General features: G+C 33.7%; 1 protein-coding gene across 3 annotated transcripts in view; it reads right to left on the reverse strand.

Annotated features, from left to right (window-relative positions):
- The window catches only part of Cdh8 (cadherin 8), a 334360-nt gene that overhangs the window by 53121 nt on the left and 266577 nt on the right, over positions 1–14662 (reverse strand). For all 3 annotated transcript variants that reach the window (XM_050144038.1, XM_050144039.1, XM_050144037.1), the window contains exon 9: positions 2893–3010. In XM_050144038.1, coding sequence (XP_049999995.1) covers positions 2893–3010 — 118 coding nt within the window. The remainder of the gene's footprint in view (positions 1–2892; positions 3011–14662) is intronic.

Here is a 14662-nt window from a genome sequence, read left to right on the forward strand (position 1 = left end):
AAATAATGATTAATAATTACAAATATAATTAGAGGATTTGAGTTTTATCTTAATCTTCCAAAACTAGATATCACAGTAAATGTAACAAAAATATTATCATTGACTATACTTTCTCCTGTCATTAATACAGAAAACACAAACTACGTAACAATGTCCCATTTCTTCATCTTTGTGTCTATATTCTACCTATCTATCAACCTATACAAATACTTTAAAATTGACAAACTTTTTGATTATTTTAATTGCTTCTCTATATTATCAAGATATCTTGTTTTTATTTTTTTTTCATAGTAAATAGTCATATAGCAATGCAGTAGTAGCCTAGGAAGGAGCTCTTGAATTTACAATCTAGCCAAAGGCAAATTGTGTATGAACTACATATCTACTCAAAAAACCCTTCAACATCATGATTTATTCTATGAGGGGATGCTGAATATTTGGTTCCTGAATTCAAAGTCACAGTGAACAAATGTCCTATGTTCTACAAGACAGTCTTAGTTTATGGTGTTTTCCAGACATAAATATGAACAGTAGCTTCTTTCTATTTAATAAAAAATCCCCCCTTAGAAAAACAAATTTTACAGTCACAATTTGCAAAACAAATGACTGTATGATTTAAAATGAACAATTGTAGTACATGGAATATATTTTCTTTCTCTTTCTTTCTTTGTCTCTTTCTTTCTTTCTTTCTTTCTTTCTTTCTTTCTTTCTTTCTTTCTTTCTTTCTTTCTTTCTTTCTTATCCTGAGTTATTTTGTAACACTTAGACTTCTTTTCAGACCTACGGGATAGGACAAAATTGGGTCTCCTATTTTCTAGTTATAAAACAAAACACACAATCCATGCAGCTTTGAATACTCCTCTGAATGGTTATTGCAATGTGTAACACAACATTTTCTTTGCCTTTTTTCTACTAATTTCAAAATTACAGTGAGAACAGAGAAAATCCATTCATTATTAGATGACATTATATTTTCAGAAATATTGTCCTTTTAAATAGAAGCTGAAATTAGACTTTCCCTGGAATCCAGTAATTTACCTTCTCATTCACACAACTCTTGGATACAGGGCCTTTCAAGGCCACAGTTTTAAAAAGGCAACTCTAGAAATTATGGAATGGGCTGGAAAAACTAAGGTTCTCTGAATATAAAGAAGGAGAACACATTACTTCATGTAGATTTTTTTTAAAATGTAGAGTATTTTATATAAAAATAATCCAAATACCAGTTATCTCCTGGTCAAAATAAGCAGGGGACACATTATTTTAAGACTCTCAGGTCAGGCTAGTATTCATGAATGGGCTTTTTAGCATAGGCATATACACAAGATATCAATAAAAGACAAATCCTTCTTGTCTTCATAAAAGAACAAAAATAATGTTCTTGTATAAGAGTTTCTGATTGGGATAATAAGCATGCAAGCACTGCATCTTAAAGGTGAGAGACTGAAATGTTGTCACTTTAATGTTTATAATAGTGAAAGCCAGATAGGTGAGTAATGTCTGTATAATGACCTTCTTGCTTCCTTTTCTGTGACGCATCTCTATTTATCAAAGCATCCCAAAAAAGCTAAGTAGATAGCAGTGAAAGGCAAAGCCATGATACATTTAACAAGCCATAAAATGATATTTTATTTCATAACAGAATTTTCTCCAAATCCATTAACCTCCTTCACACTGAGATACCAATATTCCAAACTGCTATCATGAACCAAAGTTTCCTACACTAATTGAATGTAAATTCTACATGAAGCATTTGGAAAGCAAAAAATTACCTACAAGAAAAAGAGAAATCTGATGTAGAGATTACTAATATTCTAATGGTTAAGTCTAAGATAAATATATTAGAGCCCAATTAAAGCTAAAATTGCTTTTCCAAAATACGGTAGCTGAGGAAATATCAACATATAAATGAAATGGACTTTTTGTTTGTTTGTTTGTTTGTTTGTTTTTTCGAGACAGGGTTTCTCTGTGGTTTTGGAGCCTGTCTTGGAACTAGCTCTTGGAGACCAGCCTGGTCTCAAACTCATAGAGATCCGCCTGCCTCTGCCTCCCAAGTGCTGGGATTAAAGGCGTGCGCCACCACCGCCCAGCTTGAAATGGACTTTTAAAGGCTAAGTTATAACCTTACTTTACAATAAACCACAGAAAAATTTACTGTAGCTAAGCCATATTAGTAAGGCTCTCAAAAATAATGGAATAAAGCAGGGTGGTGCTCGTACATATCCTTAATCCCAGCACTTGAGAGGCCCAGGAAGGTGGATTTCTGTGAGTTTGAAGCCAACCTGGTCTATAAGAGCTAGTTTCAGGGCAGGCTCCAAAGCTACAGAGAAACCCTTCTCACAAAACCAAAAAAAAAAAAAAAAGAAATAGATTAAATATTCTCTGTGTTTTAGAGAAATTAAATTAGTTTGTACTACTTCCCAAATAATAGTATAAAAAGTTCTTCGAGAAGGTTTTTGTAAACTATTTGTTATTATTAATGTTGGTCCAGGATTAAAACAAATACCTCAATTGCGTACCCACAAACCAGGCAATATTAAAATAGACTTTATCTAATGACTTAATAAACATTCAATTAAAAGTTAACAACTACAAAGCGCAAACCATTTCATTCTGTGAAAGATATCTCAGGTTCTCAGTCTTCTTGGAAGAATAAGGGGGTGACTGAGGTATTCCCTGGTATAACACCGACTTTCTTCAACAGAATTTTTTATCTATAATTTCAATATTAGGAAGAAGAAGTTAGGTATCTACCTTGCTATGTTGCTGATAAATGGGCTTCAGCTACCAATGACAAAATTATTTCAATTGTATTTCCCATTTGCATTGAGAAATGACTTGCCATTTCTCAGCAATTCACAGTGCAGCATTTCACAAAGTCAACATATTTACCTTCATTTTTCTTGATGGTGAAATTTGGGTTGTTGACCATTTCTGGAAGAAGACTGTACAAGAAATAATGTCCATTTTTGGGATCATCTTTGTCCATGGCGCTTACTGTTTGAATGACCTGTAACATAAAATGAGCATCAGCATTTCTGATCACTTCAGAGGGCTTCCATTGCTTGTAATAGGCCAGTGATATCCTTTTTGTGGTCTGCTACTTTGGTCCAAAGACTCATTTTCAGCTCTCTAAATCGTCATGGATGGTTTGTGCCAGGAATGGTTTGAGCAGTATCCATCACTTTAAAACCTCAGCTGTGATAAGTTGATGAAAATTAAGAGCATTACCTTCGTTTCCATTTGATGTCTGTGGCTTGAAATAGCAAAGTTAAGTGTATTTGAAAGTTCCACTGGGCAATTACAGGTTTCTTTCCAATTTGAGTATTTACGGGTATCTAGAATGAGATTTGGAACTGTTACAGTGACTGGAGTGGGCTTTGGGGAGGATCTTGGAGGTAAGACTCAACCTTGAATCCTCACAACACCTTTTTACCCATTAAGATATGTGTAAATGCCAGATGGAGTGTCCCTCTCACAAAATTCCCTACGGGAGACCTTCCTGGGGAGCTGTGTCTGTTCTCTTCCAATAATGAATATTGTTTTTTTAAAGTTAGTGGATAATATACATCAAAAAATGCTTGGCTTTGTACCCCGAGGTAACTAGACGACAGCGATCAGAAGAACGGCTGCTGTTCAGACAGATACCTATTCTTGGAATCCTACACTGGAGGTGCTATGTTCATTTTCAAAATTCATACTAACAATGCCACGTTGCTTCCTAGGATGACAGGGGATTATCTTAACATTCATTCATGATTCCATGATACTGGTTACTTCAATAGGAAACAGTGCAGAAGAGCAAAAAAAAAAATGTGGCTTATATGACATATAACAATCACATGATTCCGATAAGAATGAATCTTGATAGCAAAGGTGGCAATAGATATAGCAAAAGTGTGAGGACAAGGAAGTGCTCTCAGAATAATAAAATGTTGAGTAAATAATGATGGTTCCAAATATATTGTGTATATTTGAATATAAAAGTTCCATTGGATTTTGAAATTTTCAATGGAAAGGAAAAAAGATCACTTTTTGTATGACTTTATCTTGTGGCTTATGACTTATTCAAATGTGAGAACTATGATCTCTGAACTTTAGTATTTTTGAGACTTTGCATCGTACCATAAAATATATTTGGAAATGTATTAAAGCTAAAAAATTAAAGTTTATGTTATGTTTAAATTTTGTTAAGAAATGTATCTAGTTGCACTATATAACTCATTATAAGTACAGTCAGTGTGGGTCAACCCTATGACCCTAAGTAGCTGCAAGTACAACTTATCATTAAGCATAGAGGCCCTCATTAAGAGAGAGGTTTCTTAAGTTAAACTTTCTGCATCGAAATCACAGTGTTCCTTCTTTAAGGAAGTAATGTGAGACAATCTGAAACCTAATTTCTTAGTTGCATGAAACACAAAGTGTTTTCTCCCCCATCGGTAAGTTCTGATTATTTTTCTACATTGAAATAATATTATTATGAAATGGCCAATGAAATAATCATTTTTATATATATTTATTAAGGGCATTGCTACTATTTGATTACATGATGCTTTATTTGATCTAGAAATAGAATAGAAGACTATTGTAACTAAAACACTTAATGGCGTGGATTAGCTCTGGGGTCTTAGTGTCAAAAAATATTTTGAATGAAAGGGCCAGGTAAGAAGATGTTTAGTTCACACAACTCCTTGAAGCAGTTTGAATATACAGTTATTTAAGAGACAAGTACAAACTGACCCCCTTACTTAAGAACAACTCTGTGAGAATCTCATGTGGTAATCAAAGGGATGACAGGGCTCTCCTCTGAATCAGGTGTGCCACCCTTTCAGGCCTTTACCCAAATCACTTGAGTGACCTTCTGTAACCAGGTTAGACAGTTAGAGGGATCATCCATTTTGTATGAGAGTTCAATTAATAATGGAACAGTTGAAGAGATAGTTTCTTGATAATCTGGGGTCACAACTAAGTGTGTTTTAATAGTATACCTTGACTATATACTAATATTCATGGTATTTATATATAATGTGGATGAAAAGGCTCATATGTGCTGACTAAATGAACCACACGAGGGTGATTTGATTAGTGAATCCAACATATTGAAAACAGAAGATGCAATCCATAATCTATTATCCCTGTAGTAAAGGAATACAGCTACTTACCATACCACACCTCAGAACTTTCGTCTGAACATCATACTGGAAATGAAGCATGCCTTTCCCATATTAATGTCAATAAGGACTCATTAGACATGTACTTTCTGCATGTTACCCCGAACTAACAAACCAGCAGTATCAGGGCAGGCCCTAACAACACGCAAGTTCCACAATCCACGTGATTCTGCCCTAAAGCCATGTATTAAAAAATACATGACTGAAAAGAGCGGTGCTCATGCGTTTTGGTCATTAGGGCTGAAGGGGTTTATTGTAAAAGTCAATCCATGCTACCTTCATGACGTGCTAGGAATAAAGGGATTAAAGTGGTGAATCTCATTGACTTTCCAAACATCCCATACGTTGATTGCAGTTAGCATTTTGGGTTAAACTATATTCGATGCTTCATTTTACTTTAATACAGGTCACTACTGCCTCAGCACTTTATCTAAATGTTGATGAGGGGAGATCGTTTGAAGGACGCTGTGCCATTAAAATTCATTAAGACACCCATGTTAAGAAGGCTGAATTTTTCAATGATGTAATAACATCTGAATACACTTAGTTTAAACAGTGGACTAAAAAGAAGTGCAGATGTATTCAAGGGAGTGAACCCCTAGAGAGTCTTTTTACAGAGCAAGAGCAGAGATGGCAAGTGGAATTCTCAGAGCTCCTACTGTGAGGTTCTATGACCTCTATTGATTTTTAATATAATTAAAAATATCTTGCAAGGAAATTTATAAAAATGTCCAGAGAATTTACAGATGTGAGATCTGTACCTAATGTTCAGTTTACATATCTTCTCTTCTCTGTATGAATTTACTGCAACAAGGCCACTAAGGCTTTGAAATTTCCTATGATATTTATTCAGCTTAAATGAGGACTGAAAACAATTTCTTTACCTCTTTCAAAAAAGAAAGCAAAGAGTATTTAGGGTATTATTAACGAAATGCATTTCAAAGCCAGGCTTGAATTATGATGCGCACAGACTTTGTATTTCTTGAAACTCATCAAAGAATCTTTTAAAGAAAAAAAAACTAAAAAGAAAGATTCAATAGTATGTATCACAATATAATTTTGGTTCTAATAAAACATTAGATTATCTTTGCTTCTAAATCTGTATGGGATTCTTTAAATTTATATTAAATTGTATTTTTCAATAATTTACATTTTTTGAAGATCCAATCTGTTAACAAGTGTATCGTGTGATCAATAGAACATTACCAATGAGTTCTTGGGGTTACTACGCATTAAGTTATTCTTAAGCCTCAAAACATGATGATCTATGAGAGTATTGCCGCTCAGTGCTTTGTATATGTCTGCCAAGTCGCAGCAACCAATTATTTAATAGATGTTAGATAATTGTAAGTATATCAAATTCATCCTAATGACCTTCTAGATTTTTATTATTCGCGGTACAGATAAGTAAATTATGGATATATGGATAAATAAGTGATAATGTGAACATTTTTTCTTTCTTATTTATCCCTATAATGCCCTAAGAAATAAGCTTTAGTGGGCCAAATAGTACATCAAAAGCATTAATATGTCTCATCCTTAACATGTCTCAATAAAGACTGGCTTCTTCTCACAGGTATGCAGTGTTCATCCAACGTTCACGGACTTTCACATTTTCTATACATGCGTTCTAGGAGAGTTGAGCTTAGATTTCTAACTTGTTGGGAACTGAAAAGTGAACCATATATCCCTGTTGTTCTTTTCCTTGCTTTCAACAACTTTATGGTAATACTGATTCTGGAAGGTAAAATTCATAACTAAATTAATATTTATAATCATAGCTCTACCTGGAGACAAGATAAGAAAGTACCAATGTGTTACAACTTTTGACATATTCTTCAGGGATTCTAAAAAGAACAATGCACATAAATATATGTGTATGCATTTGTTTGTGTGTATATTCTCTCAGAATGTTGCAATGATGGTCACCAAGGTCATAAACCACCCTGTCATTCAGAAAATGTTCTTCTTGTTACTTTTTAACTTCTCAGTGATTTAATTAAAAGGAATAAGGAAATTGTCAATAAAAGAAGGGAATGTGTAAGATTGTAGGATACAGTATTTTTAAAAGCTCTCTCTTTTTTTCTCCTATTGTCAGGTGTATTGTGGATAGAGATAGAGAAAAAAGAATGTCTAATTATTATTGCAATAGTTTTTAACTTGAATAGAAATGGATCACGGGTGAATAAATTTCAGGTAGCTCAAAGTTAAAATTATTTGAACTTATTAATTTGCATGTATACATGAAAAAAAGCACGTGCTCTCATCCAATTATCTATGTTGTCCATAATCAAATAAAACAAAACTGTCGAGAATTATTTTCCAAGAAAAATTTCATTAAAATATTTTTTCATGAAAATAAAGTTAAAATAATCATGTTTTACTGAACAAATGAAGAATTACAGATATTAAAGGAAGCATACACAAATAAATCTTCAATACCCCCAATTATATCAAAACAAGGAAAAGAACCCAGATGTAGTCAAAGTTCATATCCATTTAAAGTTATTGACAGACTGTGTCGTCTAATTTGTTTAGCCACCCAGTCTTGGTCAGGATTTTTTTTTCCTTATTTACCATGACTTCCTAAGTCATTTCTATAGATGGAAACACTTTTGCCTCCAACATGCCAGATGTACCTTCAGAACATGCATCATAAGTGGAGAGCTACAAGAAGGACCTAGGAAGGGTATGAGAAATTTCAATGTCTCTTAGATAAATGTATGAAACTTGGGCTCTCACAAATCCACTAAGAAAAGCCTAACCCTTCATCCCATGTTTAATTTCACCCTCTCATATTTATTGACACTAAACTGATTTAAGGAAATATAGCTGATGTTTTTTGAATGGCATGTTTAGATATGTTAGTTATTTTTCTATCTCTTTTGCTCCTTAAATTTTTTGTTGACCCAACATGCATCATATTTTTATGTCCCCTGAAATAACCAATATTAAATACAAACCGCTCCATGTATTATGGAGCTTTATAAATACTGAATTAGTTAGTTTTCGTCTACAGGTAAACTGCAGTGGTCTTCACAATCAAAATCCCTTTTCCACTCTGTCTCTTTTCTATGCTCACGATATTAGCACATAGTTTATATGCCAATGCCTGCTTGTGCAGACAAACATCAATTCACGATATTAGCACATAGTTTATATGCCAATGCCTGCTTGTGCAGGCAAACATCAATTCCTGAGCTAACTGAGTCCTATCTTTTATTCTTAAAAAGTAACGATTTCCTTTAGTCATTAATTACATCTATATCTTTTCATATAAATTTGAAATATTTTATAATCAGAAATTAGTTACAGAGCCAAAGTCCCATGCAAAATTCTTCTGGAAATTCATGAGACTTCATACACGCAAGGAGAATACAATTAAACTAAATATTGCTAAGCCAATATTCTTGAACTTGGGGTTCAATTAAATGTTTCTCAACCTTATTTAGTATCACACACAAAACATACAAATAAAACACACACCCTCACATAAACACACACACACACACACACTCTTGCACACTCACAACCCCACCCCACCTCACCGATTATTATGCTATAGCACAAGTTGTGTTCAGAAACCTACTTTTAGAAATACTATCATCTACAACTTTTGGTTCATAGAAATAAGGAAGGTTTCTTCATGTCACTTGAAGGATATAGAACTGGGACTATCAGTTTCTCCATCTTTTTACTATCTCTGACTACATTTTGTACCCAATTTGCATCCTTAATACAAAGTCTAATCCTAAAGCCTGTCGATATCTAGAGTAGGTATTGCTTTCTTCAAAAGCATGATCATGTCCATAGTTTGGGAAATCAAATGGAACAAACATGTACTTGTGTTCACATGACCTTCCCCTTATCCTAAATTCTTACTGAGTAGTTAATAAGTTTATAAATTATAAAATTAGAATTCACTTTAGAACTTTAAACATTATTACCCTTTCTCTTATGATCATCAATCTCACTTGATCAAAGTCAAGGGTTTGGAAGATTTAGACACTATATGTTCCTCTCTGTAGATCAGGGAATTTGAAAAATTTAAACAAATTCATAAACTAATTCTAATCCACAAGTTCATACTATTAATAAGAAAAGCGTATCTAATAATTTCTTCTCCATAGAAAAATATGACACTTATGAATAATAAGTGGATTTATTAAAAATAATCTATAGCTTGTTCTTTATGGTATTGACGTAATTAGGATATATTTGATTTGTACTTCTGCAAGCCACCTCAAAATATGTAACAATAACAAGACAACAAAACAGGTATGTTTCTATTAATGTATATTTTATTTTTAGCTTTGGCACTTTTCAAAGATTCATAATTTGTTTATTCCTTTATCTAAAGTGCTTTAGAACTGTAAATTTAAAGTATTTTGCAAATTGTAAAATATTTGCATATTTACAAAAAGACAAATAAAGGGTGGGAGTTTAGTTTATAAACGAAATCCATTTCTTTATCATGCACACTTGTATATGCTATCTGAAGCTAATTTGATATAATTTTCATTTGTCTTGTTTCGAACATACTTTTCTTTGTATGAATCTTTAGGGATTGAACCCGTGGACTTTTTCTTGACACGCACATACTCCTCCATATGCTGTACTCCTGACTGTATTTATGTTGTAACCTTTCCTCTGTCGAGCTGTAAAGTTTTCTGCACAAGATGTCATTCTTGAGTACAAAAACACTTGGATTTTAGAGAAGTTTATGTCTTGGATTTTTAAATTAGAGATATTCAACCCATATTGCTATTTAATTACAAAAAAATGTCGATGTTTTAAATATTTAGTAAGACATGTGGGAGGTGGAGGCATGAAAATCTGTAGTTCAATGCTACCTATGACTGCATAATGAGTTCCAGGCTGACATAGGCTACATGAAGCTCTTCCTTAAAAGTAAAAGCAATATGTATATGTGTGTATGAATATATTAATATCTGCCTGCCTGGTGTTTCCAAAAATATGAGAGTTTAAATTAACTATCATTCCTTAATGCTGAGTCACAAAATGGCTGTCATAGATATGAATGACATTTATATTGTTCTTACTCCATATTCTTCAACAATATTTTATCAAAAATCCTTTTAATGCCCTCAGAATTGTGCTCTTCAAATTATACTCCTACTAATAGCCCACTTAACAAGGTTTCGCTGCATGAAGTTTCTCCATATACAGGTTATGGATCCCAATTATCTAACCATCTTTATTCTACCCAAACTCAAGTGAAAAAACAGTATTTCAGGTATTCTGTTTACATTATCAGTTTCCTCTGGTTTAAATTAACCTTGACTCCCACTTGGGTGTGCAGATAGCTCAGGAAAGGGCTGATAGGAAGGTTGAAACTAAATCCCTTGTAAACTGCTTCACAAGTCTTACAAAGCACCCTCATTTTATTTTGTTGCTTTATATTTCATAGAAAAGATCTTAGAAACTGAAAAACAAATGAACCAAGTTACAGATTCATTCTTCCCTGGATTTGTCAAAGGATAATTATCATTACTTTTCTTATGAGGCTTTCTTTTTATCCAAGGTGTTCCAGAGTGTGTTTGAGTATAGTATGTTATTTTTCTCATGAGTTGATATATGTTTCCGCCTTTGATGGTGTTTCTTATTTTTATTCAGAATCTTAATATTCTCATGGCTGGATTCCGAAGAGTTATTCTACATGCTCACACAATTTTAAAAGTCTTCTTCCTTGGGAAGTACAATGAGATTCTAAAAATTGCAAAGGTTTTGGCATCTTCAGGAACTGAGTTTGAAACATTTCTGTAGTCATATGAAACCTTTACTACATGTGCGATGGTGCATGTCTTCAATCCCAACACAGAGCCAGGGGGAATTTTGTGAGTTCCAGGCCAGCCAGATCTCCAGTATCCTATTCCAGGTCAGTAAGGCATCGTGAGGCTTTGTCTCAAACAAAAAGTAGAAAAAGAAACACTACTCTCCTCTTCAGCATTGGCCTCTATAGTTTTGCAATTCCTGAAAATGTCAAATTGCACAACTAATAGCCTCTATAATATGTTAAATGATTCTATATATTATTTCCCACCACAGCAAACAGTTGAAGTTACTTCTGTCTCCTTTGTCAACAAAAGGACACTGTGAGACAAAAGGACTAGCGAATACGCTTGGCAGTTACAGTTTCCTAAAGGCTCTTTCCTCTTTATAATGTATGTTTGAACTCGCAAATATTGGTGCAAATTCTACTCAGACATGGAATTCTAGAAAATATTCTGACTCACAGATGTCCTCGGTTGTCAAGCAGAGATATTTCTGTGGATTCTGAACTCGCTTAAGTTGATGGTTAGAAGGTCCCCGGTGTGCCTAATCTTTTCTCATTCTCTAGTTTTACTTTAAATAACAACAAATGAAAAAAAAAAAACAATTATCTGATACTACATAAGATTTTTTCAATTTCGTTGTTCTCCTCTGTTACATGTTTAATTTTTGTTTCCTTCTAACTAAAACTCTTAAATAATGTTTACAATATCTTCCTCATTGGCTTTAAGAGAATACTTCTTTCCTTTCATATTTTTTTCCGAATTGATGTTATAATGATTGGTACACCATCAATGCATAATTCATATTGTTCAATACATAAATTAACAAATTTTCATCTGAAGAGTTTGGTATGTATACTACCTATCTGAGAGTAAAGCAAATGTTTCAGTAATAATATTTGAGAAATTAACTTTCAAAATATGTCTAATTGTTGAATGAAATCAACTTAAAACATAATTATAAATTTTTCTTACTCTCCTTTCTATAGTAACTATGCTACATATCATCTAGAAGTGTGAGTGACTGTGTTTTGTTGAACTGTGATAATTCTATAAGAAGTACTAAATGGCTAAAATGTTGCCAAGGATAGGTCACATTTATAAGCTATTTTTTTTTATTTTGTTATATTCTTTTTATAAACCAGACCTAACAACTTCTTTCTCAACAGGAGGTTTCCATTATTACAGGCACTGATGAAACTCACATTATAATCCAATGCATTCATTTATAGGGACAAGACACACTGTTTCATGAAGGAATGAAAAGCTTAAAAAACCTGTTGTCCAAGTATTTTGAACACTAAGCAGGACACCTTGACTCAAAACAAAATAAATAGTTGTTTAGTTCCTGGGCTGAGGAACTGTTGGGAGGAAGTAGCTAGTAACCGGTATATAGTAAGCAAGACATTATTAGTATTTGAAATAAAACCCTAGGAAAATTCAGTCAAGGAAGTAAGAGGAAGGGCATAGTCCTGAAATCTCACTGGCCAGCTGTGGTTGCTGCTCTACGTAATCTCCATGTGTGGTTCTGCATGTAGAGCTGCACTTAAGGAAGACACTAGTCTCTGAACATTTGTTACCTGTTCCTCCTCCCGTCCAGCTGGATTCCCCATTGTCTTCAGATAGACTCTGGCTGAACTCTTAAGGCCAACGTTTTCTGTACCTGTGGAATTTATCTTATAATCTGAGGACTTTTCTTGATGTATTGTTACCTCTTTAGGGCCATTTAGCTTCTTTCTGTGTTGGGTGTTTGAAAGAATTTCTTGAAAATCTGTAAATTCTAAATGAGTGTACATGGAGCAGAAAGAATGTTTTGTGATGATAAAAGTCTGACTCTTAGATATTGTATGGCACTAAATTTCTCATGCTTAAGCCAAGGCCTGGTGATGCTCAGTGACAGTGACAATAAACATCGTCTCAAGCAGAGGTGTCAATTATCAGAGATATTTTAAAATGCAATTCACATTCCCAGTTTTATCCAGGGCATTAGTCATGATTAAGTGAAGAGATCTTTTTTATGCATCTCGTAAAACTGATAGTTAATTATTTGGTAGATGATCAAAATCAGACTCTGCTTGACTTAAATTCTGCAGATGTATACCACTTGATATTATGTGACATAAGATAACTTACCCATATAATTTAGACATGGTGTTTAAAGAGAATAGTGATCCAACATATTGCATTAACATTTATTGTTTAGCAGGACCATTAAATGTATTCAAAAACGAAAGGATTTGGATGGATCTTCTGTGATGGAGAGTGACTCCAGACACTTTATGATAGTTATTGTTGCTCTCTCAAGAGACTCAGTTTTATGAACTCTATCTTTTGCCTCAGAATTTTGAGAAGGTCAGAGGAACCATTAGGATTCACCAGGTTCCTTCAGAAGGATAGTTACACCTCTTTTAATAAGATGCATTATGAAGTAGAGCTGATTACCCAGACAGGCAAAGGGTCCTCTTTCTTTGCCTTCTTTAAGATTCTAGATGTGTGTAGAGAAATCAAATACTGTTGATATGAGCATGGTGAAGTAGATTCTCTATCTCTCCCATAAGGTATTTTAAGTTGCTTTGCATATACCCTTCCAATCCAAACACTTATACTGGGTATATTTAAGAGCTAGCCCTGGAGTATTATTAAATTTCTCCAGGTGCAAAAGCTATGAGGAAGCTGTTTCTCTGTACGTTTATTCTGAAATCTGTGTATTTCACGTGCACAACATAAATCATTGAACAATACTAAGATAACTATTGATGTAGTGAGTAAGTGCTGGTTTTATTTATTTATTTATTTATTTATTTTCATGATATTATGATCACTACGGATGAAAATTGTAATTCCATAGTGAGTTAGCCACTTGTGGTATATTATGAGAGATGACAAACACATAGTGTAGCTGGAAATGCTTGTAATCACAATACTGGGGTGACTGAGGCAGAAAGGTTGAGTATGGGAAGTGTCAGTAAAATTCTGGGTACAAAGCCATCCTGTGCTATGTACTGAGGGATTATCTAGAAAAATTAAGGAATGAAAGGAAAAAGAAATGCAAATATTTCAAACTTCGCAAGTACACACTATAAAAGTTTAGTAACAAAATAAAAATGTAGGAATAAGATAAAATATAAGAATTATGTATTTAAACACGAAAAGTTAGACAGGAATGATATAAGAGACCTACATGAATTCTGGCTGACACAAAGATTTCGGAGGGTTTGAGGAAATTGTATAAACAATAGTAGATGCCTCACTCAGTCAGACCTATGGTTCAAACCAATGCAAAACAATGGTTGATCCCTTCATGGAAATAAAACTCCAGTAAGCAGTCTGAAATCACACTCATAGGGGGCACAGTGCAGTGACACACACACATGGCAAACGCATTGCTCACAGAATAAACCATTCATTGTGACTTGCAAAATTCATAAAACAAAAAATAAACTTTTTATTTTGATGTTGCAGAGAAAAGGTTGGGAAACACTGTGTTGAATTTTATTCTGTTTTTTTCCCCCTGAAGATAAGAAGAACTGCAGAAAAAAATCATTAAATCCTTACAAACAATCAAATTCCACAGGGTAAAAGTCCAAATTCTTAGAGATCCATGCAGCATTCTTGTCGATACCACTATAGAGGCCAATGTGTTTAGTGTCAATGCCATTGACTCTGAACTTGTGTGAGGAGTTCTGCATGAGCAAT

This window comes from Alexandromys fortis, unplaced genomic scaffold, assembly GCF_014885135.2.
Source record: "Alexandromys fortis isolate MF-2015 unplaced genomic scaffold, M_Fortis_MF-2015_v1.1 scaffold_1, whole genome shotgun sequence".
Classification (NCBI taxonomy): domain Eukaryota; kingdom Metazoa; phylum Chordata; class Mammalia; order Rodentia; family Cricetidae; genus Alexandromys; species Alexandromys fortis.